Genomic DNA, 24,909 nt, shown 5'->3' with positions numbered 1-24,909 from the left:
TTTTTCTCTTTCTGACTTACTTCATTCTGTATGACAGACTCTAGGTCCATCCACCTCACTACAAATAACTCAATTTCGTTTCTTTTTATGTCTCAGTAATATTCCATTGTATATATGTGCCACATCTTCTTTATCCATTCATCTGTTGTTTGACACTTAGGTTGCTTCCATGTCCTGGCTATTGTAAATAGAGCTGCAGTGAACATTGTGGTACATGACTCTGTTTGAATTATGGTTTTCTCAGGGTATATGCCCAGTAGTGGGATTGCTGGGCTGTATGGTAGTTCTATTTTTAATTTTTTAAGGAACCTCCATACTGTTCTCCATAGTGGCTGTATCAATTTACATTCCTACCAACAGTGCAAGAGGGTTCCCTTTTCTCCACACCCTCTCCAGCATTTATTGTTTGTAGAGTTTTTGATGATGGCCATTCAGACTTCTGTGAGCTGATATCTCATTGTAGTTTTTTTTTTTTTTGCGGTACGCGGGCCTCTCACTGCTGTGGCCTCTCCCGTTGCGGAGTACAGGCTCTGGATGCGCAGGCTCAGCAGCCATGGCTCATGGGCCTAACCACTCCGCGACATGTGGGATCTTGCCGGACCGGGGCATGAACCCGTGTCCCCTGCATCGGCAGGCGGACTCTCAACCACTGCGCCACCAGGGAAGCCCTCATTGTAGTTTTGATTTGCATTTATCTAATGATTAATGATGTTCAGTATTGTTTCATGTGTTTGTTGGCCATCTGTATGTCCTCTTTGGAGAAATGTCTATTTAGGTCTACTGCCCATTTTTGTATCGGGTTTTTTGTTTTTTTGATATTGAGCTGCATGTGCTGCTTGTAAATTTTGGAGGTTATCTTTGTCAGTTGCTTCATTTGCAAATATTTTCTCCCAGTCTGAGGGTTGTCTCTTTGTATTCTTTATGGTTTCCTTTGCAGTGCAAAAGCTTTTAAGTTTCATTAGGTCCCATTTGTTTATTTTTGTTTTTATTTCCATTTCTCTAGGAGGTGGGTCAAAAAGGATCTTGCTGTGATTTATGTCATAGGGTGTTCTGCCTATGTTTTCTTCTAAGAGTTTGATAGTGTCTGGTGTACATTTAGGTCTTTAATCCATTTTGAGTTTATTTTTGTGTATGGTGTTAAGGAGTGTTCTAATTTCATTCTTTTACATGTAGCTGTCCAGTTTTCCCAGCACCACTTATTGAAGAGGCTGTCTTTTCTCCATTGTATATTCTTGCCTCCTTTATCAAAAATAAGGTGACCATATGTGTGTGGATTTATCTCTGCGCTTTCTATCCTGTTCCATTGATCTATATTTCTGTTTTTGTGCCAGTACCGTACTCTCTTGATTACTATAGCTTTGTAGTATAGTCTGAAGTCAGGGAGCCTGATTCCTCCAGCTCAGTTTTTCTTTCTCAAGATTGCTTTGGCTGTTCGGGGTCTTTTGTGTTTCCATACAACTTGTGAAATTTTTTGTTCTAGTTCTGTGAAAAATGCTAGTGGTAGTTTGATAGGTATTGCATCGAATCTGTAGATTGCTTTGGGTAGTATAGTCACTTTCACAAAGTTGATTCTTCCAATCCAAGAACATGGTATATCTCTCCATCTATTTGTATCATCTTTAATTTCTTTCATCAGTGTCTTATAGTTTTCTGCATACAGGTTTTTTGTCTCCTTAGGTTGGTTTATTCCTAGATATTTTATTCTTTTTGTTGCAGTGGTAAATGGGAGTGTTTCCTTAATTTCACTTTCAGATTTTTCATCATTAGTGTATAGGAATGCAAGAGATTTCTGTGCATTAATTTTGTATCCTGCTACTTTACCAAATTCATTGATTAGCTCTAGTAGTTTTCTGGTAGCATCTTTAGGATTCTCTATGTATAGTGTCATGTCATCTGCAAACGTGACTGCTTTACTTCTTTTTTTCTGATTTGGATTCCTTTTATTTGTTTTTCTTCTCTGATTGCTGTGGCTAAAGCTTTCAAAACAGTGTTGAATAATAGTGGTGACAGTGGGCAACCTTGGCTTGTTCCTGATCTTAGTGGGAATGGATTCAGTTTTTCACCATTGAGGATGATGTTGGCTGTGGGTTTCTCATATATGACCTTTATTATATTGAGGAAAGTTCCCTCTATGCCTACTTTCAGATTGGCTGTTTTTTAAAAATTCCTCCTTGTTTAGTTGACTGACTTCCTAGGAAATTTCCCAGGCAATGATATGAACTAATCATAAAGTGATTAAGAATACATTTTTACAAGGTTCCCACGAAGACCACTGGGATGAAAAAAGCAATGTATAAAATGCAGTGCTGCGGCTTCCCTGGTGGGAAGAATACACCTGCCCATGCAGGGGACATGGGTTCTAGCCCTGGTCCCGGAAGATCCCACATGCTGTGGAGCAACTAAGCCCGTGTGCCACAACCACTGAGCCTGTGTTGTGGAGCCCATGAGCGACAACTACTGAAGCCCACAAGCTTAGAGCACATGCTCCGCAACAAAGAGAAGCCACTGCAATGAGAAGCCTGCGTACCGCAACGAAGAGTGGCCTTGGCTCACCACAACTAGAGAAAGCACATGCACAGCAACGAAGACCCAATGCAGCCAAAAATAAATAAACAAAATAAATTTTTAAAAATAAATGCAGTGCGTAAAGTTAGAGTAATTTGTGTAAATTTTAGCAGGAAAATTTAGTCTGTCAGTTATTTCTCTTGGATCTCAAAGCAAATTTTTACTTGCTTGGAAATATAAATTATAACTGGAATCATAATAAAATACAGTATCAATTTTGAAATATCTGAAACTGTAATTTGATGATGTATCTTTAGGTTACTCATTAGTTATAGAAACATTAAACAGAAACTTAAGAAACTTTAAGCAAGGTAATTATATAATGATAGACATAGTCCAACTCTATCTGGGAATACTCATTGACAGAATTTTGAGGGAACAGGAAACATTAACAGATTCCCTAATTAAAGGAATAAAAATGATCTGACTTTCTTGTTTGTATGTACAGGATTGGAAACCATGTTGGAATTTTAAAAAATATCGATGAATATAGTTGCCTTCTTTTCCCATGTTTACACTTTTACTTCTCTTTTATTAGTCTGCAGAAAATGGTGAAGCTTTACAAAGTAATGAGGAGATGGAAAGTACAAAAAACTTTCTAGCTTTAACTGCTGCATCAGAAGAAACTGTTGGTGAGTAAAATTGATTCGTGTTTATTTTTATCTCAGGGTCATAGAATATTTGGATTAAAGTAAAAGTCCCAATTCAGTTATCTTTTCTTTTTCTTTGTGAGTTTAATTCTTTAGAGGAAATGATCACGTTGGATAGGACTATATGGAACTACTCTGAAGTTAGGTATGTTTCAGAGTCTTCTAGTGTTTGTGTCTCCTCAAGGGTAGGGAGGATAAGGCAGTGAAAAATCAGGAAATAGACAAAATGTGTCTTTGCCTTTACTTCCTGTGACTCTTAGGTGCCTCTATACACCCAGTTTGTGCAGTCCCCTAACTGCCTGGGATTGTCCCATGAGGTGTCTCACTCAGGCCTCTGCACCCTTTCATAAAAATCCATTACTGATTTGTCCTTTCCCCGTTCTCTCATAGTTCTGGTTTATGAGACCAGCCAGTTAATTCTGTGCATGTGTTTCTACTTCCTCTACTTGTGTGTATGTAACAGTTGACCCTTGAACAACATGGTGGTTAGGGGCACTGCCCCTGTGCAGTTGAAAATCCAGGTATAACTTTATAGTTGGCCCTCTGTACCTGCAGTTCTGCATCCATGGATTCAACCAACCAAGGATTGTGTAGTACTATAGTATGCATTTATTGAAAAAAGTCCGTGTATAAGTGAACCTGTGCAATTCAAACTTATGTTGTTCAAGGGTCAACTGTATATTTGTGATTCGCCTCCTCCTCCTCCTTCTTCTTTTCCTTTTCTTTCTTTTTCTTCTTCTACAGAAGTACTGTGGAATCATATAACTTATTTTAATTTACTTACTTAGTAATGAATGTTTTAGTGATTGGGAAGACATGGATTTTTTGGCAGGACACTTTTGAAATCCTTTAACTAACATCATCTAAATGGCCATATAGTATCTCTTGGGCATTAGACTGGCTCTAAGTAGGGGTCCCAGGAGTGGGATTGCTGGATCATATGGTAGCTGTTTTTAGTTTTTTAAGGAACCTCCATAATGTTCTCCATAGTGGCTGCACCAATCTACATCCCCACCAACAGTGTAGGAGAGTTCCCTTTTCTCCACACCCTCTCCAGCACTTATTATTTGTAGACTTTTTGATGATGGCCATTCTGAATGGTGTGAGGTGGTACCTTGTTGTGGTTTTGATTTGCATTTCCCTAATAATTAGCTATGTGGAGCATCTTTTCATGTGCCTATTGGCCATCTGTATGTCTTCTTCTGAGAAATGTCTATTTAGATCTTCTGCCCATTTTTTGATTGGTTTGTTTGTTTTTTTGTTATTGAGTTGTATGAGCTATTCATTTATTTTGGAAATTAAGCCCTTGTTGGTCACATTATTTGCAAATATGTTCTAGTCTGTAGGTTGTCTCTTAGTTTTGTTGATGGTTTCCTTTGCCGTTCAGCATCTGTATTTTAGAATGCAGGAGCTAAATGCTAATTTCACCACTGAGGCATTTCTAAGAGGCCACACTTGCTGTGCTTGACTCTGGAGCAAGGACTTTAAAACAGGCCACTCTGTAAAGGGATCCATGGTGGCCTTTTGACATTAGCCTTTTGGTCACAGAGTTCACTACTGAGTGAACTTTAGGCCTTAGAGGGAAAGACTTGTTTTCAGCTGGCCTTTCTTCACGAACAAATCTGAACTATCAGATACATTTAATTTTAAAAGCCCATGACAGGTCCATTTGGTTAAATCTATGGAGCTCAGAGTTGTATCTCTGGAGTCACGTGACTACTGTAGGCCCTGTAGACATCTACATTCATGCTAGATTAGTACTAATACTCTAACATGGAAACTTCTTAGACTTCATGATCTGGAAGCTGGAGTTACCAGAGGCTTGGCCAGAGAGAGTCATTGCTTTAAACATTACCGTGTCAGAGTTTCAATTTTTAGATTTCGAATTATTAGTCACTTATTGTGTACTGGCAGTGTTTATCGTGTGCAGAGCAGATAAGATATGAGAGTAGGGTCAGTGTGAAAGGAAATGGGGATCAAAGATGCTTTTGGGTAAATCAAGGGTCTGTCGCCCTTCATTCTTGCTGCCGTCTGTCTTGATTAGCTCACGGTTGACTAGTTCACCAGAATGAAGAGACAGCACTATTGTACTCCTGGTTGTTCAGATTTAATTAGACTTTTTTGGTGGCTGGCCTTTCATAGAAGACAGGTTCCTTAATGGAATGTCTTGCTGGCTCTTCACATCCTAGGCATGTCAGCAGTCACATATATATCTGGTCTTTAAAAATCTTAAAACCCAAAAGAGATAGCATTTACTATAAACTACATTATTAGCCTAATTATACATTTTTTTTACATTTGACATAACATAATTATTACCTTATTCCAAAAGAGGTAACTTTTGGAATCTTCAGTTTATGAAATGTGTTATTAGCAAGTATGAAAGAAATGTATGAAAGAAAGGCATAGAAATGAAAGAGTCCAATTTTACCACCTAGCACTGATTTTTGATAGTCTCATATTTCTACTATTACAGCATAGCCGCATATCATGAAATGTGACACTGCTTATATCTGTTGCGTCCTGAGATTTGTTTCTTTCCCAGGTTATTCACTGAACTTCAACTACCCCTCTTAATTAAAAATGTAAAAATTTTAAAAATTAAAAAATTATTTTGATCAAGCCTATGGATAGCCATAAATTTTAAAGTAAAGTGTTTCTTATAAGGCTTATTATGAAAACAGAAATCTTTTGCTCTCTTTTCCTCCATGATCACTTTTTTCTTTGTTCCCTGGAAAGCTCAAAGTCCTTGTAAACTGTCCAGTAGGTGGCGGCATCTAGTTAAAATAGTACTTTAAAAGCATCTCTTTAAGAATTTAGAGCCAGGCTTATTTGGACTTGAACTTTAAACACAAATCTATAAATATCCAAACCTACTTTTTGCTGTTCTTATTTTTTTCCTTTAAACAAAGGGAGAACTCTTAGGATGAGTGTTCTTCTTTATTTCTCCCAGTCATTTCCTTAACTTTCTTAAGAGTAACTCGAGGGACTTTGGGCTAGTGGCAGAATGGCAATTTCCAATATGTTTTCCCACCCTCTAAACACAAAATGCATCCTTTGGGGATGTTATAGTCCCTTTATAACATCACAAATAAACAATAGCAAAAAAAAAAAAGAAAAGATACTTGTGTATTTAGTTTTATTTATAGGAACTAAACACAAATGGGGCGTTGACTCTATGAGAAAGATAAACACCACATTAAATTGATTTCTTTTTAAACCACATTTTGACTTCATAAACCAGAGATAATATCCTCAAGTACTGAGGTTTCAAAATGGACAGTATTGCACTTGCTAGAGATTTCAGAAGTATTTTAAAAGTCTGTCTCACCACATTTTTGAGGGATCACTTTAAAGCTTTTCTAGAGAAATGTGAAAATCATTTACCATACCAGGAGTTTTCCCTTAGTTTTTAGCATTTATCTGATGGATAGAGGTAGAATTCATTACTCTCTGAGACGAATATATCTAGTGATAGGATTGCTTGTTATTGGTGTTTTGGATAGAGGTTATTCTTTTTTGCCTTTGTCACTTTTGCCCTTGTGTTTCCAGCTCCAATGTATAAGTACATGTAAGCACAAAACAGTGGCACTTTAATCAATCAGATTTCTCAAAATTTGCAAATACCTCTTTCAAAATGATTTTCTGTGAAATTTAGGAAAATGTTGCTTCTGCTCTTGCATGTTAAGATTAAATATTCCAAGAAAATTTGGTAGTCTATTTCTGCTGTGATTTGCAGAGGACTTGGGGAGAAAATCACGTAATTGTGCTGACTGGTACAGCTAAGGATTTTTGATTTTTAACCTCTGTTATATTCTCAGTATTGCTTAGCAATTTCTCTTACATTCTCCAAAGTGGTTCTTCCAAATTGTTACTGTGTATTTAACCTCCCATCCTCTTATGCAAGTCCTTTACCCTGGCAGTCTTAGGGTTCAGAGAAAATGCACCAACTGGTTGGGAGTCCCTTCCAAATTCTTGCTTTCTGTCTCCAAATTGCACTCTGACTGTGCTCCTCTACCCTCTTCCCTTAGATGGAGGGCAGGTGCTCTTCTTCTCCAAGGCCAAAGTCAATAATGTCCCATCCCCTTCACTCTACTCCTGCCTCCTGATCCATCAGTTTTTCTGTCTCTTACCTAGAGCATCTCTCTTGTCTCCTCTGGGTCCTTCCCTTCAGCTAACCAGGCTTAAATGTTCTGGCCGTAAAACAGAATCAAAGAGCCATCAAACCAACAAAACATACAAATAAAACCTCCTCCCTCGGTTCGTCACCCTACTCCCAAACAGGTACCATTCGGTTTCCCTCCTCTCCTTAAAGGTCAGACTTCTTGAGAGAATAGTCCACACCTACTAGTGCTACTTGGTCAACTTCCATTTACTTCCCAACTTCCCAACTGTATTTTCTCCTATCACACTACAGAAACTACTTCATCAGTGGTCCTCCTAAATTCTATATCTAGTGACATCCTCCCAATTTTCATCCTATTTGATGCCTCTGTCGCATCTGACACAGTTGACCGCTCATAGAATAGTAACTTTTTTTTTTTTTTTTTTACTGGATTCATTATTTCCTGCTGGTTCTCCTCTCCCCCTCCTTATTTCCCATGGTTGAAACCTATTTCTTCTTTTGTATATTTTCGCTATCTTGGTTAATGGTTTCGTCATCCACCCAGTCTTTGTGATGGCTAATTGTATGTGTCATTTGGGGATCACAGGATGCCCAGATGTGTGGTTAAGCATTATTTCTGGGTGTATCTGTGAGGGTGTTTCTGGAAGAGACTAGCATTTGAATTGGTAGACTGAGTGAAGTGAATACTGTCCTGATTGTGGGTAGGCATCATCCAATACTTTGAAGGCTTGAATAGAACTAAAATGTAGAGGGGGGAGGGATTGGCCCTCTCTCTGCCTGACTGTTCGAGTTGGGACATTGATCTCCTCTGGCCCTCAGTAATAATTATTTTATTTATTCTAATTACCTTTAGTTGTTTGCTTTGAGTCTTGTTAGTTTATGATCACCTGGAAATAATATTAATTTTCGACACTTATTCCTATTCTGAGAACTTTATAAGGACATAGTGGTGAAATTTATTCAATGTATTTCAATATCTATTTAACGTATTGTAAAGCTTTTTCTTCTTGACAAACTTAATTAATGTTTCAAAATTAATAGATTTAAATACTAAATTAGTCTTTTATTCCTAGGTTAATGTATTTCTTGGTTATGGAGGATTATTATTCTAATTTAGTACCAGATTTGAATGGCTGAATTTATTCAGAATTTTTGCGTCTGTATTTATAAGTGAAATTAGCTGTGTGTTTGTGTGTGCGCGTGTGCCCATGTGCATGTATGTCATGGTGTAGCAGGTAGAGGTGGGGTTGGTGGTGGTTGTGTGTATGCTTTGTCAGTCTGTGTTAGCTTCATAAAATGAATGGGGCTAGCTGTCCATTTATTTCTAAGCTTTGAAACAGTTTATATAACATGGGGATTATCTGTTTCCCCCAAATTTAAAAGATTTCACTGGAAAAACCATCTGGTTCAAATAATTTCTTGGAGGCAATTCTCTGATTCTTTTCTCAGCTTCTTTCATATTTACTATTGTATTACAGTTTACTAGTCTTCTGGAGTCAATTTTGGCAATATGTCCACGTCATTGAGATTTTAAAGTATCCATTTCACTGAGATTTAAAATTTTACTCATAAAACTTCATATAGCATTCAAAAATGATAATTCTCCTTCTTATTGTTTATATGTCCCATTTCTTATTTCTAATTTTGTTAGTTGTTTGTTTCTCTTTTTAATCTGGAATTTTTGTGAAGTTAATTTTTAATTTTAGCACAATTTTAGATTTACAGGAAAAATATGAAGAAAGTACAGAGATTTTCCATATACCTGCAACGAGTTTCCCTTTTATTAAGATTAGTATGGTACCTTTGTTACAATTAATGAACCAATATTGATACATTATTATTAACTAAAGTCCATACTTTATTCAGGCTTTTAGTTTTTACCTGATGTCCTTTTCCTGTTCCAAGATCCCATCCAGTATACCACAGTACGTTTACTCATGTCTCCTTAAGCTACTCTTGGCTGCGCACTTTCTCAGACTTCCCTTGTCTTTGATGACCTTGGCAGTTTTGAGGAGTACTGGTCAGGTATTTTGTACAATTTCCAGCAGTTATGACTTATGTCATGGATTTCACATGATTCGATTTGTATTGTATGTTCTTGGGAGGAAGACCATAGAGTTAAAGTGCCATTTCCATTACATCCCATCATACTATCAGTATAACTTATCACTGTTGATGTTAACTTTGATCACCTGGCTGAGGAAGTATTTGTCAGGTTTCTCCACTGTAAATTTTCTCAAATTTCTTTTCCGTACTGTCTTCTTCAGAAGAAAGTTACTATGCGCAGCCCATACTTAAGGAGTGGGGAGTTATGCATCACTTCCTTGATGGCAGAGCATTTACATAAACTATTGTGAATTATTCTTTATTATTATTTTTACATTTTATTTATTTATTTTTAAAATTTTCTGCTCTGGGTCTTTGTTGTGGCTCTTGGGCTTCTCTAGCTGTGGCGCGGGCTCAGTAGTTGTGGTGCGTAGGCTTAGTTGCCCCGCGGCGTGTGGGATCTTAGTTCCCCGACCAGGGATTGAACCCCTGTCCCCTGCGTTGGAAGGCAGATTCTTAACCACTGGACCACCAGGGCAGTCCCATTGTGAATTATTCTGCATGGGGGATTCATCTAGTCTCCTTATTTATTTATTTCACTATTGACTTGTGGATATTTGTTTATACTTTGGATTATTTCATTGCTCAAAATTTTACAGCTTTGACCATTGGGAGCTTGTTCAGTTGACTCTTGTGTCCTTTTGTCATATTTCCTCCACTGTGTGTTTTATTTTGCTGTTGTTGTGAGCACTTCCTCACTTTGTGGCTTCAGACTCATCTTCTTTGTTTCTTACCTGAGTCCTAGAATCAGCGTTTCTCCAATCAGCTGGTTCCTCTTATTGGAGAATGATACTAGAAACCAGATCTGGATGCTAGGTGTGCTTGCTGTTACTGGGGAGTTGTTGACTCTAGGCCTTCTGTGTAACCTGTTACACACTTATCTATAAATATCTCTATGTGTAACCATCTGTATCTGTATTAGGCTAAACATAGGTTCATACTTAGGTCTCTGACTTTATTACCCCATGGATCATTCTAGCCTTTTCTCTTGCTTATCTGTAACCACCACTCCAACAGTGAAACACCTGGCTCTCATCAAAGGCCATCCATTTACTTAATTGTTCAATTCTACCGTATGTGTGTAGTGATACCAGAATTGTTGACCTGTACCCCACAGGACATAACCTCATCAACCGGAGTACAGAGCTCACGTGCAGTTTCTATTGCCTTTAGTCTTGCAGAGTCTACTCATTTCCACAGTTACTTAAAGTGAGCATTTTTCCCTTCACCCCCTCCAGTGACATTATTTCATACATTGATAACACAGATTGTTTTATCAAATTCTGTATTTTATCCTGGGATTCTGTGACATCCTAAATAATCTTTTGAAAATTGTGTACATTAAGGTTCACTCTCTGTGCTGTGAAGTTATAGGTTTCCAAAAATGTATAGTGTCGTGTAACCACTGTTACGGTATAATACAGAATAGTTTTACCACACTTAAAGATCCCCTCTGTGGATGAATGGATAAAGAAGATGTGGCACATACATACAATGGGATATTACTCTGCCATAAAAAGAAATGAAATTGAGTTATCTGTAGTGAGGTGGATGGATCTAGAGTCTGTCATACAGAGTGAAGTAAGTCAGAAAGAGAAAAACAAATACTGTATACTAACACATGTATATGGAATCTAAAAAAAAAAAGAAAGAATGGTCATGAAGAACCTAGGGGCAGGGAATAAAGATGCAGATCTACTAGAGAATGGACTTGAGGACAGGAGGAGGGGGAAGGGTAAGCTGGGACAAAGTGAAAGAGTGACATGGACATATGTACACTACCGAATGTAAAACAGATAGCTAGTGGAAAGCAGCCGCATAGCACAGGGAGATCAGCTCAGTGCTTTGTGACCACCTAGAGGGGTGGGATGGGGAGGGTGGGAGGGAGGGAGATGCAAGAGGGAGGGAGATGCAAGAGGGAAGAGATACGGGGATATATGTATATGTATAGTTGACTCACTTTGTTATTAAGCAGAAACTAACACACCATTGTAAAGCAATTATACTCCAATAAAGATGTTAAAACAAACAAACAAAACGAACAGAGGTCCCCTGTGTGAATCGCCATTGAACTCTCCCTTCTTCCCCCAAACCTCTAGCCACCACCGATTTTTTTACTGTCTCTCTAGTTTTGCCTTTTCCAAATGTTGTATAATTGGAATCATTCCGTATGTAGCCTTTTTCAGAGTGGGTTTTTTAACTTAGCAATATACAGTTAAGATTCATCCATGTCTTTTTGTGACTTGATGGCTGATTTCTTTTTGTCACTAAATATTTTTCTATGGATGTACCACTGTTTGTTTTTCCCTTCATCTATTGAAAGATATCTTGATTGCTTCCAGTTTTTGATGAATACGAATAAAGCTGCTTTAAACATTAGTGTGCAGATTTTGGTGTGGACATAAAATTTCCATTTTGGGGGGTAAATATGTAGGAGCAGGATTGCTGGATCATACAATAAGTGTTTAACTTTGGAAGAAACTGTCTGTCTTCCAAAATGGCTCTACCATTTCATATTCCCACCAGCAAAAATGAAAGTTCCTATTGTTCTGCATCCTTGCCAGCAATTGGTATTGTCAGTTTTTTGGATTTTAGCCATTCTAATAGGTATATATTGATATCTCATTGTTGTTTTAATTTGCATTTACATTTCCCTAATGACAAAGGGTGTTGAGTATCTTTTCAGGTGCTTGTTTGTCATATATATATTTTCTTTACTGAGTTGTCTGTTTAGGTCTTTTGCCCATTTAAAAAAATCGGATTGGTTGTTTTCTTGTTGAGTTTTAAGAGTTCTTTGTACATTTTGGATACAACTCCTTTGTCAGATATGTGTTTTGCAAATATTTTCTCCCAGCCTGTGGCTTGTAATTTCCTTCTCTTAACAGTATCTTTTGCAGAGCAGATGTTTTAAATTTTAATAAGCTTAACTTACCAATTTTTTCTTTCATGGATCATGCTTGTGGTGTTGTATACAAAAACTCGTCACTAAATTGAAGCTCATATAGATTTTTATCCTGTGTTTTAGAAGTTTTATAGTTTTGCATTTTACATTTAGGTTTATAATCCAGTTTGAATTAACTTTTGTGAAAAGTATAAGGTCTGTATCTATGTTCTTCTTTTTTTATTTTTTGCACATGGACTTCCAGTTGTTCCAGCACCATTTGTTTAAGAGATTATCCTCTCTCTATTCAACTGTTTTGTTCTTTTGCTAAAGATTAGTTGCCTATATTTTTGCAGGTCTATTTCTGAATCCTCTATTCTGTTGCAGTGATCTATGTGGCTATTCTTTTGCCAATACCATGCTATCTTGATTACAGTGAGTGTTTTCTCTTTTTAAAATTATACTTGAGGATTTTTCTTTTTATACCTTTGTGAGCCAGTTTTGAATTTCTTTGCTAATTCTAACAATTATCTATATTTCTTTTCTTGAACTTGTTATTGTTTTCTCTAGCTTCTTCAGTTAAACTAGTTAAGCTCATTTTATTTTCTCTTAAAATATGTGTCTGCTAGGGCTGCCATAAAAAAAATACCACAGACTGGGTGGCTTAAACAGCAGAAACTTATTTTCTTACAGTTTTGGAGGCTAGACGTCTAAGATCAAGGTATTGGAAAATTTGTTTTTTGGTGAGGTCTCTCTTCCTGGCTTACAGATGGCCACGTTCTCACTGTGTCCTCACATGACCTTTTCTCTGTGCACAAGGGAAGAAGAGGAGCAGGGTGAAGATATCTCTGGTGCCTCTTCCTCTTCTTGTGAGGACACCAGTTCTATTGGATTAGTACCCCACCTAATAACCTCATTCAACTTTAATTACCTCCGTAAAATACAGCCACACTGGGGGTTAGGGCTTCAATGTATGAATTTTGGGGGGTTACAGTTCAGTCCATAACAATATGATAAAAGCCCTATTGCTATAAATTTGTTTCTGCATATAGATTTAGCTTTGTACTACATTCTTTGTTGTATGGTATCATCATTATTCTCTACAGGTTGTTATTGTACTCTTATTTCTTCATTGACTTTATAGTTAATTAGAAAATGGTGCTTTTCCCTTGTTCTCCAGGATTTTTTTTAAGCCCTCTGTTTTAAAAGTCAATGTGGAAATCTATAACACTGTGGGCATTGTTTTGATATTTTGAGTTAATTGAAATTTCCTCTGTAGGCTAATAGGGTGGTTCTTAATTATAGGGGACATTTGGATGTGTGCATTTTTGGTTGGTGTCATGATGTGCAGTGGGAAGAGGTCAGTTTCTACCTAATCGGGGCAAGTGAGAACTTCTGGTTCTCTTCTATGCCACAGGCCAGTCATGCCATTGTATGTCATATGTTTCTCTCTGTGTGTGTGTTGGGGTCGGGAGGAGAGAGAGAGAGGGAGAAAGAAAGGGTGAATATATTAGGCCCTGTCTTCCTCTAAATATGCCACACTGCCATTGCTGCTTTGGAGCTGTCAGGGGTAGGTGTGGAGCACTGTGTGTGGAGTCTCCTCCCAAGTTCCAGGTATGCAGTGAGGCAGAGCCCACAGGGCTCTGGTTTTCCCATTCTCTTTGGTGATCTCTATCCAACTCCAAGATTTCACCTCTAATGGGATGAGTGCCAGGGAGCAGCCTCACGTGTGTGTCACTTGTGTCTTCTGCAAACTCATCCCCTCTGATGTTCTTCTAGGTCCTTCCCATTGTCTGGGATGGGCTTTCTTCTCTAGGTGGCAGGAAGCAACTTAAATCAATCCTGCAATCTTCCTCTTTTAAGACTCTTGTTAAAAATTGTGCTGAAAACTTTTGAAAATTGTAAAGCACTATAAAATTGAAAGAGTCTTTCATTCAATTAAAAAAATGTTAATAAAACAATTGTGCTCAGTCTTTCAAGGTCTGGCCCTTGATCTCTCAAGGGAGACTTTTTTCCCCCAGAAGAATGTTTGTAATGAGGAAATTTGAAAATTTTCCTATTAACCTCTAATTTTGGTATAATTTCAGACTTAAAGTCTGAAAAGTATGAAGAATTCTCAAATACCCTTTATACAGATTCTCCAAGTGTTAACATTTACCACATCCTCTGTCTTCCTGTCCACAAGAGGACACACACATGCACACAAATCAGGAAATAAGTATCGATACAATACTACTATCCAATTGACAGACTTTCTTCATGCTTTGCCAGTTGTCACACTAAAATCCTTTCTAGCAAAAGAAAATTCAATATAATGCATTGCATTTAATTGTCATATCTCTTTAGTCATTCTTTGTGTTTTATGACATTAGCATTTTGGAAGATTATAGGCCTGTTATTTTGTAGACTGTTGCCCAGTTTGGGTTTGTTTATGTTTCCATATATTGGGTTCAAGTTATGCATTTTTGGCAGAAATCCCACAGAAGTGGTACTGTGTTCTTCTCCATGAATCATATCAGGAAATGCATGATGTTGATTGTTCCATCACTGATGATGTTAACTTTGATCATTTGATTAAGGTGGTGTCTGCCAGGTTTCTACACTGTAAAGTTACCATTTTTCTTTTTGTACTGAATAAGTTATCTCATGGAAGGATACTATGAGGCTATTATCCTGTTATTCTTCAAACTTTCACCCATGAGTTTTATTATCCATTGATGATTCCTACCTGAATCAATTATTATTATGATGGTTACCAAATGGTTATTTTCTAATTCCATCATTTCTTCTACATTAATTAGAATGTTTTTTGACTATAAGGAAGAGCTTTCTAATGGAGGACTTTTGGAATTTAGAAAATGCTTTTTCTCTCTCAAGGAGTTGAGCTCCTGCAGTTGAATGTCTGCCTTTTACAACTATTGTCTTTTAAACTCAAGACTGAGCTATGAGGCCTTTGTTCTAGGCTGTACCCATCTTCTGTCTGAGGCAATGACTACCCTGCGACTATGGGTGAAGAGCCACGGGGTCACACGAATGATTTCAGCCTAGGAAAAAACCCTGGGTTTAAAAGCTTCAGTATCACCTTACTATAATAGTTTTTAGTATTGCAAGTTTTCATATTTTTGTGTCTTTCTAGGTACTTTAGTTTAAAATTGAGTGAAACTGCTATTAAAGAGGAATTATGTGATCAAAAATAAATATATTACCACTTTGGATATGTGATGCAACTTAAACCAATAACAGAACGTTGCCAAATTGCTGACTCGATGAGCCTGCTTTAATGAATATTTTAAGACCCCTAATAGTAGTGGTTGCAAAACAATTAAAGTTTGAAAAGAACTTTAAACCTTTTTGCTTTTTGAGTAGCTTACCCCTCTCCCTGCAAGGCTTATACCACTAATTTGCTAGATTAACTCATCAAAGATTGTACAAGGATTATGGTTGTAATGTCAATCCTGGTGATGCTAGATTATTATGAATTCCAAATTAGGGAATTGGATTGATGAATTTTTTTTTACTGTCAGAAGTTGTACGTTATGAATTTGGTGGTGTTTGTGTGTTAGGGTGAATGTATCTTGCCTGTATTGTCTCCAAGTAGATGCTTGAATCAGGTTTGTTTCAGAGGTAGGTGATGAATCCTGTAGTGTCTTCAAGACTTGTCATGTTTTCTTAAGCAAAAACATTTCTGTGCCATAACCTGGCAGATTCTCTCATATTAAGGCAAAATGATATTTATTTATGTTAGCAGTTTCTTGTAAATATACAGTGTCTGAAGTAGCTAGTAGAACATGAAACAAATTACATTAAACAAAAAGAGTTAAAAACCACAATTTCCTAATTTCTTTAGGGATATTATCCCAAGAGAATAAATAAAAGAAAAGAAGGCTAACTGCTAAGTGTCTCCCCAGTTTTCTCTCTGAAACACATTCTGTTATTTTAATGACTGACCCTATATCTGAAATCTAAACCTTGGGGATCTAAAATAAAAAATAAAAACACAAAGTTATGCAGTGTGCACATTCTCCGTATTAAGAATATTAGACTTTGGGTACATTATCTCCAGTTAATTAATGTGATGTTTTAGTGCAACCTTGTACATCCTCTTTGCACAGAAGTTCTAGGGAAATTCTGTTGATTATCTTGATTGCTCTGTTTTGAGTGGCTCATGTGTACAAAGATGATTATCATTTCTACCTGAAAGTGACATTGTCTTTTTTTTTTGAAAGTGACATTGTGTTAAGAAACATGTGTGGAGGGAATTGAGGAATATTGCAGAGAACATTAGGTCTTATCTTTTTTAAAACAACTGTTCACATAAACAATTCCTTATTTATTTTGTGTGTATTGAACACGTGATTTTTAAATCAATAGATCCTTCTTGCTATGAGCACGAAGATACCTTTTTCTCTGTGTTTCACACTCAAGTCCCTCCAGAAGACTATGAAAACTGTATACAGAATGTCAATAAAGGTATGTGATTTTACATACTGTCACAAGAAGATACTAGCAGTATCTAGAAATATTCACGACTTGATGAAACGACTTGATGTGATTTAATTCAGTGGTGAGTGGAAGTAGGTGAGGTTATAGATGAAACAAGATTGGTCATTATTGAAGTTAGTTGTTGAGGGTTTATTATACCAGTCTTTCTACTTTTGGATTGAAATTTTGTATAATAAAGAGCTAAAGAAGATCTGGCTGCAAGTAATAGAAACCTAGCTTTAAGTGAAAAAGAAAATTTATGGAAAGAATCCGGCTGGTAGACAGCTTCTTTGATTCCCAAGAGCATATCCTGTGGCTAGTCATTGAGAGGGCAATTCAATTCCTAAATCCTAGAGAAGAGACCAACTGATCTGTCTTGGGTTAGGTGCCCACCCTTGGTTCAACCAACTCATCCAACCTAGCAAGGGTTGGGGTCACTATAGGAACATGGCAGCTTCTACCCTGGATCACTACCAGGATGGAGAGAAGAGGACATTTCTAGGGAGATAATTCCTACCAGACAATCTAAGGTTTAATCCTATAATTTATTAAAAGTATATTTTAAAGAAACTATTATAAATGTAGACAGAGATGCATTTAATTTGATTTATTTTAATGTATTGTTTAAGGGAATATGAAACTTCAGCTGAATGAATAGACTTCATATTTCAACTTAAAAGACTGTATACAATTTGGATTATGGGAAAAAGTTATATATTTAATATCTAAGAAGGCCACTCTCCAAAAAAGTAAATCATACTTTAACTATTGATAGTTTTTTAAAAAAATCATGTTATTGATTAAAGAATAAAACCCCAATTATAAAGGATAGAAAAGTAAAACTTTTCTTTTGTCTGAAAAGAAATTAAATCCAGAGATCTCACCCTTTTCCTTGTTCTTTTCAGCTAGTGTTATCAACATTTATTCTTTAATTATGAAATTTATACTGAATCTTTGATAATAAGCTGTAAATACACCAATTGACTAGCTCCCTTAATCCTTTTTATTGAAGTAACCTCTCTCATAAAACAAAGGTAACTTTTAAGTAAGCCTTGTCTACATTGAGCTACTGGCTAGTGTTTTTTTCTGTTGGACTTTAATATGGCAATTTATCCTATTTTGTAAGGTGGACTCCATTTCTCATTTAAGAGGACTCTTCTTTCTGTGTATTTTTAGAGCTTTAATGAAGGATTCACATAATTTTTTAAAAAATGCTTTAAATGTGACTACAATGAAAACAAGATATTTTATAAAGGGGATAAGAGTCCACAAGTATTTTTCTTACTCTTGTCTTGAGTACTCAAGGTCTGAACAACTCAGAGGTTGACTCAAATCTCTTTTCAAAGGTTGAGAAAAACTGATAAATTGAAATGGGTTTTAGGGGTTTGTGCAGATAGGATGTGGAACATCCAGGGCACTTATGCCCAGACTTTGCTTAAAAGACAGGGTTGAACAAAAAGTTTATTCTGAGAGGGTGATGGCAAATTAACAGAGTAGCGGGTAATGACTCTAGCCTTACGGAAAGTTTTATTTCATATAAAGACTAAAATAAAATATATTTTAAAATTCCCATGACATCAGAGATTTCTCCTTTACATATATCACTTGAAGTTCTTTTTGTGTTTCCCGTGATTCCAAAGGAATCAGCATAAGAAGTTTGATACAGGATAATGAATAACAAAAGAAGTTTTATGAGAACTTCATGGCAAATTATGGGAACACATTTATCTTTTTAAGAATAAATCTCTGGGGAATCCCCTGGTGGTCCAGTGGTTAGGGCTCTGCGCTTCCACTGCAGGGGACACGGGTTTGATCCCTGGTCGGGGAACTAAGATCCTGAAAGGCGTGTGGCACAGCCAAAAAAAAAAAAAAATCTCTGTATGTATTAAGTTTCTGGATCTGGAATTTAGAAGTACTTCTATGTGTGTTTTATTTCTTATATATCCTAATATATGCTTAAGGTAAAATTTTAGCATAATGGACAATTATAATTCTGAAAAAATTTTGAACTTTCTTAATATTAGATTTTACGTATGGTGTGGAAAGAAATGAGTCATTGATCAAAGCAGAAAAGAAACCTTTCTCAAATACAGAAAAGATTGAGCTCAGGGGTAAACACAGCCAGGATTTTATTAAGCGAAACATTGAGGTATGTACTTAGAAATTTAGAAGCCAGAATGTGGGATGAAGTGAGCTGCAAGCATGGAAATAGTTGTGTTCATTGTCTTTAAATATTTTTTTGACCATGATGCACGTGTATGTAACTGAAACACTATATACAACTGATAGAAAAGTTTTATGAGCCAGTACTTAACTTCACTATTTTCTTCTCCATCCTATCCTATTCTATCCCATCCTACCCCTTTTAAAATTGCTAGCTGCAACTTACTACATTTGTTTCATTATGCAGAAATGAATCTGGTTCCTGCAGTTTGAAAAACATTTATTTAGAAAATAGTTTTGGACAGTGTTTCCCAGATTTTAAATTGCATATTTAAAATCAATTTTAAAATTGTTTTATTAAAGTAATGAGACTGATTTTATAACTGGTGCATTTAGAAATTTGAATGGAAAATTCTCCTGGCAGAGTTGGAGAGGCCAACTGGTTGTCTGCCCACTGCCCCTGCCCCTTCCGCCCAACTCTAGCAGAGCTTCCTGGCAGCCTGTCACTTGTCTCTTGCTCTGATTAGCTCCCTGATTTAGGGGCTCAACCTTGGTCTTACAGGCCCTGCGGTCTCACTTGGTTTGTCCTTAAGGCAGACTTAGACTAACTAAGGGCACAAGAACTCCTGTATTAGACCAGAATGCGAATTAATTTATAGCAAGAAATGTAAGTATGGGACAGAGGCTCATGGCAAACCACTCAGGCAGTTAAGTCACTAGAAAGCTACATTGGTGAGTGTGAAGTGTTAAGAGGAGAGAGTTAAGTAATTCTTCATAGTTCAAGCCTGATGCTTTTTCCACAATTAGCACGTCTTTTCCAGGCAGACTGGATTCTGGGTCAGCCTGCTGCTGTGAGGACTGACCTCTGGGACTCTCGACTTTTCTGTGCTCCATCATTGTATGATCTGAAGGAGACCTTCTCCAGCTTGCTCTGTCTCTTTGTTCTGGCTCATTGTATGTTGATTTAGTGTTTAATTTTCCAAGAGCAGTAAGGTTTTCCCCATATCCAAGTTCTTGCTGACACAGACAGCAGCTCCACCATATATTTCCCTTTTTCCCTTTTAACAATAGTAACTGAATCTTATTTAAACTCCTGATATGATATTCTTGAAATTTAAAAGCAGTTTCATTTAGTGAATATATGCCACATAGGAAGTGGTAAGATTCCTTCCAAATGTCTCAGCAAATATGTTTTTGCATTGATACATATTATATAAAGAGAGGTTTGCAAACTGCCCATGTTTTAATTTTAAATAAAATGTTTGTTGAAATGGTTGAATATCTTTGCTTGGAGAATGGACCTCTATCAAAAATTTGGCATAAAGTAAAATTACCTAGCAAATGAAAATGCCTAATCTCACAAATTTTACCTTAGTGTTTCTGTATTGTAGAAGCCTCAGGTCCCATTTTTATTTTTCCTGAACTATGAATTGCTTTGAGTATTTAATATTTTCCATTCATACATTCTGTAGTTGGCCAAGAATTCAGGACAACCAGTAGTTATGATTGACAGAGAGAAGAAAAGGCTGGTTGAACTTTTGAAGGACTTGGATAACAGTGATTCGGGGCTGTCCAGTTCTGAGGTAAGTAAACTCTGATATTCCACAAGCTCTACACTTCTTAATTTTTATTTCTTTAATCATGTTATTGACCCATTAGCATAAATTTATAGTAATTTTTCAAATTATGGAACAATATTTCTGACTTTAAAAAATCCCATTTTGGGCTTCCCTGGTGGCGCAGTGGTTGAGAGTCCACCTGCTGATGCAGGGGACATGGGTTCGTGCCACGGTCCGGGTAGATCCCACATGCCACGGAGTGGCTGGGCCTGTGAGCCGTGGTCGCTGAGCCTGCGCATCCGGAGCCTGTGCTCTGCAACGGGAGAGGCTGCAACAGTGATAGTCCCGTGAACCGCAAAAAAAAAAAAAATCCCGTTTTACAAATTTATTTTTATCTAAATTTTCTAATTTATTCTTGCCGATTCATTATTGACTCTCCTATGTCATTATAAGAGTGACGACAATTGGCTTTCACAATAACAACCTCTGCCTATGATGTGATGGGCTTGGTCATTGATGACACAGAATTGTGTTTCTCTGGATCCTTTTATTTTGGACATTTCTTATTATCCCTAAACTGGTTCCATGATATTTTAGCGAAGTCTTCAGTAATCCTGAAGAGCACCATCCTGCTCCTGCCCAGGTACCGCTGGGCATCTAGTTCCGTGAAGAGTCTGGGGCGAGCACAGACTGAGTGTAAGGAGGGGAAAAGCGTGAATCCACGGTGCGAATGCAGGTATTTATAGGGCCCAGACAAGCACATAAGGAGTGCAGTGGCTCAGCGTTTGTGCTTGTTTGCATACTAAACTTATAGCCATATTCTTTTTATTTATTTATTTTTTAAAGTTATTTCTGAGATATACATTTTAAAGTAATAACTAGAATTCTTATAACATTATATCAGAACATATAAGATTTTTAGAAATTTCATGTAATATCTGAAACATTTATATTAACATATTTCCATACAAATAACCCAAAGAAAGTTTAGTATTAGGTTTTTTTTTGTTGTTTGTTTGTTTATACTGCAGGTTCTTATTAGTCATCAATTTTGTACACATCAGTATATACATGTCAATCCCAATCGCCCAATTCAGCACACCACCATCCCCACTCCACCGTGGTTTTCCCCCCTTGGTGTCCATACGTTTGTTCTCTACATCTGTGTCTCTATTTCTGCCCTGCAAACTGGTTCATCTGTACCATTTTTCTAGGTTCCACATACATGCGTTAATATACGATATTTGTTTTTCTCTTTCTGACTTACTTCACTCTGTATGACCGTCTCTAGGTCCATCCACGTCTCAACAGATGACTCAATTTCGTTCCTTTTTATGACTGAGTAATATTCCATTGTATATATGTACCACAGCTTCTTTATCCATTCGTCTGTCGATGGGCATTTAGGTTGCTTCCATGACCTGGCTATTGTAATATTCTTACTTTTACAAAGAAATACATTCTCCTGTGTGCCTTGAAGCTCTTAGCCTTGTCGTCTAGTTTTTATTCCCCTATGTTTAATAGAGATGATGTGATAAATGCTGCTGGCACCCTGCCCAGATCCCTTTTACCTGGCACATGTGTGCATCCATCCCCCTGCCCTGTGCCAAGGGTGCACAGCTGCCTCCTTCCCTGGAGAATTGCCCTGGGCTAAATGGGAGCTGACCAGCTCAAGACAGCAGCCCCCGCCTCCCCTCACATCCCCTCACCTTGAGATGGGATTAGCTGTGCCCTGCAGTTTGTCCTCCACCTCTTCCCCAGGGGTCACCCAGTCTTCAGCTGAGACCATATCCTCGCCTAGCTTTGTTTCCTTGTCCTAGCCTGCTCCCCTCACACCCCTAATCCTGAAAGCATCCCCCCACTAAGTCACTTAAACAAGAATCTCTGCCTCAGGTTCCAGATCTAGGGAACCCAGCCTAAGACGTGTAGGTTCAGAGGGTAGTTTTTGCTCTGGGTAAAAAGCAGAGCATGTGCAGCAATATCTGTAGCCAGTGGGGGAGAGTGTGCTGGTCCGTGGCTGCTGCTGCATGGAAATCCTGCCCAGGGCTGCCTGGATCCTCCAATTCGTCAAGAGAAGCTAGAAATTCAGATGAAAAGAAAAAAAATAACAGTTCTCTATCATTCCTACTCCAGGAAAGGCCAGTGTTGTACTGGTATATATTCCTCCAGGTTATGTATTCACAGCTGACACTGTGGTCTGTAGAAATGGAGTCTCCAGACACTGCAGGTGGTAGCGGAGAGTGGTTGTGTGTGCTGGCTTTGGCAGTCTGTTGTCACCTGGGCTAGAATGCAGGATCCATCATTTCTCAGTTCTGTCACCTTGGGAAGTTATTTCTCTTCACCTCAGTTTCCCCCTAGTTCTGGAGAGAAATCTAAAGTGGTCTCACTGGCCTAGGATCAGTGTTGGCAGGGGGCTGCATTCCTCTCTGGAGGTCCTTCAGTAATTAATTAGTCTCCAAAATCTTATATCTTAACAGGAAAGGATCTTTGGTATGCTTTTATTTCCCTCTTCTCCCCTTTCCTCGCCTCCAGAATGTATTGAAATCAACTGGAATTTTAGTTCCAGGATGTTAGAAGTTTTTCCCTTTATTTAATAAATTAATAAATTTATTTATGGCTGTGTTGGGTCTTCATTGCTGCGCGCGGGCTTTCTCTAGCTGTGGTGAGTGGGGGCTACTCTTTGTTGCGGTGCACGGGCTTCTCATTGCAGTGGCTTCTCTTGTTGTGGAGCATGGGCTCTAGGCGCACAGGCTTCAGTAGTTGTGGCACGTGGGCTCAGTAGTTGTGGCTCGTGGGCTCTAGAGCTCAGGCTCAGCAGCTGTGGTGCACGGGCTTAGTTGCTCCGTGGCATGTGGGATCCTCCCGGGCCAGGGCTCGAACCTGTGTCCCTTGCATTGGCAGGCAGATTCCTAACCACTGCACCACCAGGGAAGCCCAGAAGTTTTTCCTGTTTTTTTTTTTTTGCGATACGTGGGCCTCTCCCGTTGCGGAGCACAGGCTCCGGACGCGCAGGCTCAGCGGCCATGGCTCACGGGCCCAGCCGCTCCACGGCATGTGGGATCTTCCCGGACCAGGGCACGAACCCGCATCCCCTGCATCAGCAGGCGGACTCTCAACCACTGTGCCACCAGGGAAGCCCCCAAGTTTTTCCTTTTAAAAACAGTATGCGTCTTATATTTTAGGAATCTTTCTCAATAGTAGCCAAATTTTTAAATCACGTCATTACCTGTGTATTTAAGCTCAACTAATTGTTTATTTGTACAAATCGTTTTTCCTGAGTCATTCTTCTGGAATTAAAAAAAAATTTCCCTGAAATAATAATGGTGTGTAGATAATTTTTTGAGTCTTTGCCTATTCAAAAATTTATTTTTCCCTCATTTGAATGATAGTTTCAAATGGTGGTAGGTAAATCCTAGATGCAAAATCCTTTCTTTCTGGAAGCATCTAGGATTTTCTCTTTATTTTTGAGTTCACAGATTTTATCAGAATGTATTTTATGTGTGTCTTTAAAAACATTTTTGTTCCTGCATGGTACCTTGTAGGTAGGCCCTTTTTATCTGAAGGTTCAAGTCTTTTTTCTGTGCAGAAAATTATCTTATTTCTTCCCTTCTATCATCTCTTTTTCTTTCCTTTTGGGCTTCCTATAAAGTGGGATATCAGTTGGGAATGGGATTGACTTCAGGTAACAGAAAACTTTATAAACAGTGACTTCAGCAAGAAGTTTATTGTTTTCAGTAACAAGAAATCCAGGTATAAGTACCTAATGTCTTTTGATCTTCTTGACCCATGTTTGTAGTGTGGTTTTGTTTTTAGGTGTGCAATATTGCTGCTATATGTAATGTGTTAATTTTCCAGGCAGAAAGAAAGGGGGAAGGGGAAGGAGAAAAGAGACTCCTCTGAAGTTTTGCCTTTTCCTTTGGGAAGATGTGGTGTCCCCACGACTTCCACCTGCATCTCACTGGCCAAGCTGTCACGTAGTCATTTGTTTCATACAGCTCTGCAAGCGAGACTGGGGATTCAAGTATTTCATTTTCTCTTTTTTTGTGGCAGAGGAAGGCAAGAAAGGAGGAGATTGGAAAAGGGGACTAGGTCAGTCAATGTACCAGCCCATAGATGGGTATAGAATCTCCTGGATCTCTCCTCCAGGTCTTAAAATATTTTTCTCATAATCTTTATCTTTTTTGTCATTTTGCTCATATAAGTTCATTTTACGGTTTTCCTAGTTGGGTTTCAAACATCTCTATTCTGCTACTTAGCTATGCAGCCCTCTTTTGAGATTGTTGTTGTTATTTTTACAGTTACTATTGTTTTTAAACTAATATTTGCTGAGAGTTCTTTCTGTAAGTCCTCTGAGGAGAAAGTGTCCTTTCTTATTAC

The 24,909-nt window shown here is 37.8% G+C and overlaps 1 protein-coding gene across 2 annotated transcripts in view; it reads left to right on the top strand.

Annotated features, from left to right (window-relative positions):
* FSIP1 (fibrous sheath interacting protein 1) overlaps positions 1-24,909 on the top strand; it is a 203,776-nt gene that overhangs the window by 25,660 nt on the left and 153,207 nt on the right. For both annotated transcript variants that reach the window (XM_079914495.1, XM_079914494.1), the window contains 4 exons: positions 3,104-3,197; positions 16,700-16,798; positions 18,835-18,959; positions 20,446-20,556. In XM_079914495.1, coding sequence (XP_079770621.1) covers positions 3,104-3,197; positions 16,700-16,798; positions 18,835-18,959; positions 20,446-20,556 — 429 coding nt within the window. The remainder of the gene's footprint in view (positions 1-3,103; positions 3,198-16,699; positions 16,799-18,834; positions 18,960-20,445; positions 20,557-24,909) is intronic.

The sequence above is a fragment of the Stenella coeruleoalba genome (assembly GCF_951394435.1).
Source record: "Stenella coeruleoalba genome assembly, chromosome: 2".
NCBI classification, from domain to species: domain Eukaryota; kingdom Metazoa; phylum Chordata; class Mammalia; order Artiodactyla; family Delphinidae; genus Stenella; species Stenella coeruleoalba.
Note: the sequence above shows the minus strand (reverse complement) of the source record. Positions and strands in the feature narration are given on the sequence as shown.